General features: G+C 44.3%; 1 protein-coding gene across 2 annotated transcripts; it reads right to left on the reverse strand.

The window, feature by feature from the left end:
- Positions 1-1,948: 1,948 nt before the first annotated feature.
- Positions 1,949-6,196, reverse strand: LOC123048642 (uncharacterized). Of its 2 annotated transcripts, XM_044471698.1 has the most exons (9): positions 5,872-6,196; positions 5,570-5,796; positions 5,027-5,170; positions 4,744-4,961; positions 4,640-4,655; positions 4,040-4,093; positions 3,755-3,966; positions 2,360-2,443; positions 1,949-2,276 (listed from the first exon to the last, which is right to left on the reverse strand). In XM_044471698.1, the coding sequence occupies exons 2-8, from the start codon at positions 5,606-5,608 to the stop codon at positions 2,383-2,385; spliced, it is 744 nt and encodes a 247-aa protein (XP_044327633.1). In that variant the 5' UTR covers positions 5,609-5,796; positions 5,872-6,196; the 3' UTR covers positions 1,949-2,276; positions 2,360-2,382. The 2 variants fall into 2 exon arrangements, with proteins under 2 accessions (XP_044327633.1, XP_044327632.1); XM_044471697.1 differs by lacking the exons at positions 1,949-2,276; positions 2,360-2,443 and adding an exon at positions 3,429-3,681.
- Between the last annotated feature and the right edge of the window lie 251 nt (positions 6,197-6,447).

The following is a 6,447-nucleotide window of genomic DNA, read 5'->3' on the forward strand; positions in this document are numbered from 1 at the left end:
CATCCGCCTTTGAGGTGAGAACCAATTTCTACCAACATGTTGTAAAAGGTGCACCGAGTTGTATTGCTCCTATTGGAGAACGTAGCATGCAATTTCAAAAAAATTCCTACGATCACGCAAGATCTATCTAGGAGATGCATAGCAACGAGAGGGGGAGAGTGTGTCCACGTACCCTCGTAGACCAAAAGTCGAAGCGTTAGTTTAACGCGGTTGATGTAGTCGAACGTCTTCACGATCCAACCGATCAAGTACCGAACGTACGACACCTCCGAGTTCAGGACACGTTCAGCTCGATAACGTCCGTCGAACTCTTGATCCAGCAAAGTGTCGAGGGAGAGTTTCGTCAGCACGACGGTGTGGTGACGGTGATGGTGAAGTGATCCACGCAGGGCTTCGCCTAAGCACTACGACAATATGACCGGAGGAGTAAACGGTGGAGGGGGGCACAGCACACGGCTAAGAAACAATTGATGTGCTTAGAGGTGCCCCCTGCCCCCATATATAAAGGGGGAGAGGGGAGGAGGCCGGCCTAGGCGTGCCCCCAAATGGGGAGGGGTCCTACTAGGACTCCAAGTACAATCCGGACCCCCTTCCTTTTACCGGAGAGGGAAAAGGGGGAAGGAGAGGGGGAAGAAGGAAAGGGGGGGCGCCACCCCCTTCCCCACTCCAATTCGGACCCCTTCCAAGTGGGGGGCGCGCCAACCCCTTGTGGGCTGGTGTGCCTCCCTCTCAAGGCCCATGTGGCCCATAACTTTCCCCGGGGGGTTCCGGCAACCTCCCAGTACTCCGATAAATACCCGAAACACTCCGGAACCATTCCGGTGTCTGAATACTATCGTCCAATGTATCAATCTTTACCTCTCGACCATTTCGAGACTCCTCGTCATGTCTGTGATCTCATCCGGTACTCCGAACAATCTTCGATCACCAAAACACATAACTCATAATAAATCGTCATCAAACGTTAAGCGTGCGGACCCTATAGGTTCGAGAACTATGTAGACATGACCGAGACACCTCTCTGGTCAATAACCAACAGCGGAACCTGGATGCTCATATTGGTTCCTACATATTCTACGAAGATCTTTATCGGTCGAACCGCAATGACAACATACATAATTCCCTTTGTCATCGGTATGTTACTTGCTTGAGATTCGGTCGTTGGTATCTTCATACCTAGTTCAATCTCGTTACCGGCAAGTCTCTTTACTCGTTCCGTAATGCATCATCCCGTAACTAACTCATTAGTCACATTGCTTGCAAGGCTTATTATGATGTGCATTACCGAGAGGGCCCAGAGATACCTCTCCGATACTCGGAGTGACAAATCCTAATCTCGATCTATGCCAACCCAACAAACACCTTCGGAGATACCTGTAGAGCATCTTTATAATCACCCAGTTACCTTGTGACATTTGATAGCACACAAGGCATTCCACCGGTATCCGGGAGTTGCATAATCTCATAGTCAAAGGAATATGTATATGACATGAAGAAAGCTATAGCAATAAAACTGAACGATCATTATGCTAAGCTAACGGATGGGTCTTGTCCATCACATCATTCTCCTAATGATGTGATCCCGTTCATCAACTGACAACACATGTCTATGGTTTGGAAACTTAACCATGTTTGATTAACGAGCTAGTCTAGTAGAGGCTGGCTTTACTAGACATGAGCCATACCTACAATTTCCAGTAATTATTTTTTCTTTCTCGAGACATCCGGCAGCAGTAGTTCAAGTCCCAACATACAACAGGGAATAAATAAATAGAACTACATGTTCGTTCGGAAGAGATCTAAAATTTGTATTAGCTCAGCATATACAAACCAACAAGGTCGCTGAAATGGAAAGCAAAGCAATAATGGATATCTATGACAACCCAAATACCAGCTATGATGGGCAGGGCTAAATAAGAATAGAAACAAGAAAGCACTTGCACGCATGTTACCAAAATCTCCTAATTAGAGAAGTGTAACCAAAATATCACTTCATGACCTTGTCCATCAACAATGGCACCAAAGAGCAGTGAGCCCAGGCCTCATAATAATAGTCTAATTCATTGGAATTCAAAATCTAGGCCACTGGATAAGCTTCAAACGATTATGATACAGTACAAATTAACACTTTTCTATTGAGTAATGTGACTTTGCTGATTTACCTTCCCAATAGGGTAAGCAATAGGATAGGCAATGAACATGACGATGCGTACGAGCCAAACAAAGCTAGCACCCACTGCCAGCCCATACCTGGTACATATTGCTTGAGGTATAACCTGATTGTCGAAATGTGATGATCAATCAGATAATCTGTGGGCCGGTAACAGAAATATAAATGCTTGGACATAAGATGCATTACCTCCCCAAAGGCAAGAACAAATGTCACTGACAATATAATTGCAAGAACAGGATTGAAAATCCTGTCAAGGAATATAGGGAGAGCCTGAAAAGGCCGCAAAGAAGTAAGCAGAAGAGCCACTGATTAAAACAAAAAACACGAGAGAAGAATGGATTCTCTGTCTACAAACAGCTCAACAATTCAGAAATGAAGTACGGGGAAAAATGCACATGTGTCAACTAAACTAGGAGAAAGTACCACACATGAGGTGGGGAAAAGTTTGCAAATATTGATGTTGAAGATCCTTAGTGCAAAGCTGACCAAATATACCCACAGGACAAGCGAAGATACTGACATGAATGTTATGAAATAACTTAGCAGTTAGCACTGTGATTATTGAATTCTAGGAGTTTAATTGTCAGCTCATAGCCTCATACTATCCAGTTTACAATATCAGTCCTCTCTCATGCAAAATATTGGCATTGCATGTTGTCCAGCTTGACATGATTAAGAAATTCAGACAAGTGTCATATTAGCAACTTAATCACAAGTAACAGACTGAACATATGCTCTGTTAACTCAATGAGTAAATTTTATAGCATAACAATCCTAATAGAACTCTACAAGAAAATCCTCTTGCTTCAAAAACTAGAATGAGGGGCTCGGTAATATGTTAATTAATTTAACTATGACATAATTCATGTGTACTTGGGGATCTGGGGTATTTTAAAATGGTTGCACACAAAATTTTGGAATTCAGTTTCTTAAATCTAATTAGCAACACAACCCTGTCAAAGGAAGAAGAAAAAGAAAGTAACAGCTGAAGAAACATTATTATCATTCCGTGTCCTCATTCTCAGCATAGCCTTCTCATGTATTTAATAAACCATTTTCAAACTTCAGCTACTCCTTTAGGTTTTCCACCTCCGACAGTATGAACTTCCAATGTATGATCTCAGACACTTGACACATGACACCAACATGTTGTTGACCCTTTTAACTAGGACTACTGTTGAAACCAAAAAAAGGAACTAACTGCACAGGGCAGTTTCAACTCATAAATGGCTTCTGGAGTAGGGAACACTTGATAGTATTTCATTACAAAAGCTTGATATCAATCTTTCAGAGTAGTAAAACTAAAGAAACCACAACAAAACACAGACCACATCCTGGCTTCACTACAGAAGTAGTGAGCTAAGCTTGAGAATCAAATAGAGAAGTAAACGCTGCCGATCCGACAACCATCTTATCATAGATAACACGAAAGTTATTTTACATGGCATAAGACCAAGAGGTGATGCATGATAGAAGAGCACTCCTCCACGCTAGCATTCTCTGAGGACCTACTTTGAGTTAATATAATTAGTTTTCAAATGTAAATGATGAAGTAGTTCTGAAGTAGATAGTTGAGCTTACTCTTCAATAGCAGTCTGCTCTTTGCCAGATGGCTGGGCACTGAAGATAGATGCGAGACATCTGAATAAGGGAATCCTCCATTTGAGCATAAGTTGGTCACTTCTGTAGGCTCCTCTTTCAGAGATCGCTTTATCTTCCAAGTAAGATGCGTTGCTGCAGTTCTTTAGCAACTTATTAAGAACCCGTGCAATTCCCATTTTCCATAGCAATACCTGAATAAAGAGAAAATGAGAGAGGAATAGAGAAACAATATACACAGGTCATGAATAATAAAGAACCTCTCACCTTGCCATTTGGATGTTCTGAAAATTTTGCAATGAACTTAAGTAACTGATGCACCTGGAAACAATGCAATTAAACAAATTCAGATTCATGATGCTGAGGGCTATAAATGAAGAACTAGATTTAGGGGGAAAGAAGAGCTCATTCAACCAAATATAGTACCGGTAACTAAACGAATGTGCTTGTTTGTTACGACAACTAGCACACAAGTAGAATTACAGTTCCAAAGTTTTACTGTTACTAGTCAACAATGATTCCGGCCCAGAGTTAAATGCCCCATACATAGTAGAAAACGGGGGCACTACAGAGAGGACCATCTGAAATAAACACGGACAAACCCACATACAGGTCAGGTTCCCCCAAGAAACTAGCAAGTTTTCCAGAAGCAAGCCAGCTTCTGTTTGCATGAGGCCAGCATTTAAATCATTTTCTCAGTGCCACCTCAATGGAGTTGATTAATTAATATGTTTGAAGTTTGAACCATATATAAACCTCAAGAACAGAGAAAATGAAATAAAAGTGGTCTTCCAGGACTATAGTGCGTTTGGTGGTCAGAGTTGGCTGGCGCGCAATGCAGAGAAATGCAGCAGCAGAGACACTCACTATGACCCAACAATATCTACATAAAGAAACAAAAGTGAATGAGTTCCAAACACTAAAAGTTAGATGACAAAGGATGGCCTAAACTGGAAGAAATGATCACCCACAAAGCGCTTGTTCTCTCCCACATAGGCTGCGAGGTCCAGAAACGGAATAGGGTCGTACACGAACTCCAGAAAGCCATCTTGGATGTCAGCCACTGCTTCCACAATAGTGTGGCAAGCGACACCATGAATCTGGTCAGAGTGTATGTGTTGCCGTCAGCCAATAGCGGAGCTTTATGCTCCAAGTCATCCTTTCCTATCTCAGCGTACATAGCATTTCCCTGCATAAGCACAAAACATGGTCAAGACGACATGGTCAGCTGCATGAGGGTGCATGAAAGTTTACCTTGTTATTGACCAGAACCATATCTACATGTTGCACCGGACCAGTGTCGGTGCCACCGCGGTATTCCCAGAGGTGGGAGACATGAACGCAGACATTCCAGTTCTTCACTCCGGGTTTCAGTTCCGACAGAGCTTGGTAGGCCATCTGAAACAGCAAGAATCTTATACAGGAACGATAAATAAGGTGAGCAGGCTATATGAAGACAGCAACATTATTCAGAGCCAAGGTGCAAGACACAAAGCAACGCAGGGGGATTAAGAGACTATAACAACAGAAAAGTATTTACACCACAAAAGTATTTACAGAGGCTGCGTGACAGCCTATGGAATCGCCTGGATGTTTTTGTTGGGAACTTGGGATCAAGCGTACCCACACACAGCAATTAACAAAGGCCCTAAGTTTCCAAGGCATGGTGGGAATAAAATTGACAAAAGCAGGGAATTCAAAAGATTTGTTCGAAGTAATAACTTGTGCAATGCCTCCGGTACTAACAGCACAGTTGTACGACCACAAGCCAGATTAGCGAGAAGTAATAATCTTTACCTGCTCGTCCAAGCAGCAGAGACAAACGGGATCACCCATGCCCTAGCCTGCTGAACTTCCGACGAAGACCCTTGGGGTCGGTTGAGTAGTGCAGGCTCAGAAATCTGTGAACCATCTGCAATGTCAGCCCCAGAACACGCCGTGACGACGCCGTGGAGAAATCTGCGGCACACCGCGCAGGCGAAACTGAATCAGCTGTTTCCCCAGGTACGAGGCTCACCCTGCACCTGCGAACACAAAATCCGAGCGTTGTAACCCTAAATCTGTAATGGAGAAATTGCAAAGGGGGAAAACAACCGAACCTGCTCTGCTCCTCCATGTCGAGGCACTCTATTGGGGGAAGATTCGGAGTTGAGCACGGGGATTAGACAGAATCACGGAACCAACAAAATAACACAAGAGCACGAGTTCGATTGGGGCAAGAACACAAGAACACGAAGCACAGTCAACCACAACACAGACCAATATCACTCCATCGCACATATATATAAAGCAGTGACTGCAAAATACGTCTCCTTAACGGGAGTTTAAGGGTACAAAACATCCAGTAACCGAATTAACACGAAATCGACATCAGTCACATCCCGGAACGCGACCAGGGTCTAGGGGAGGAGGGGGGAGGGGGAGGGGGAGGGAGGGGGGGGCATAGGTTGTCCACGCCGATTCAGTTCTTCGCGGCTTCTTCGCCGCGGCCTTTCTTCTTTTTGCGGGCGGCATCCCTCTCCACCTTCAGCTTGTGGGCCGCGCAGGCGATGTCGTCGTGGCCCAGCGTGGTCTTCGCCTCCACGAGGTTTAGCCCGCATCTTGGGCACGGGTGTTCCTGGGCCTTGGCCTTCTTGGCCCTGCTCGCCTTGCCCATCTGTGGTAATACGAATCCG

This window comes from Triticum aestivum, chromosome 2D (genome assembly GCF_018294505.1).
Source record: "Triticum aestivum cultivar Chinese Spring chromosome 2D, IWGSC CS RefSeq v2.1, whole genome shotgun sequence".
NCBI lineage: Eukaryota > Viridiplantae > Streptophyta > Magnoliopsida > Poales > Poaceae > Triticum > Triticum aestivum.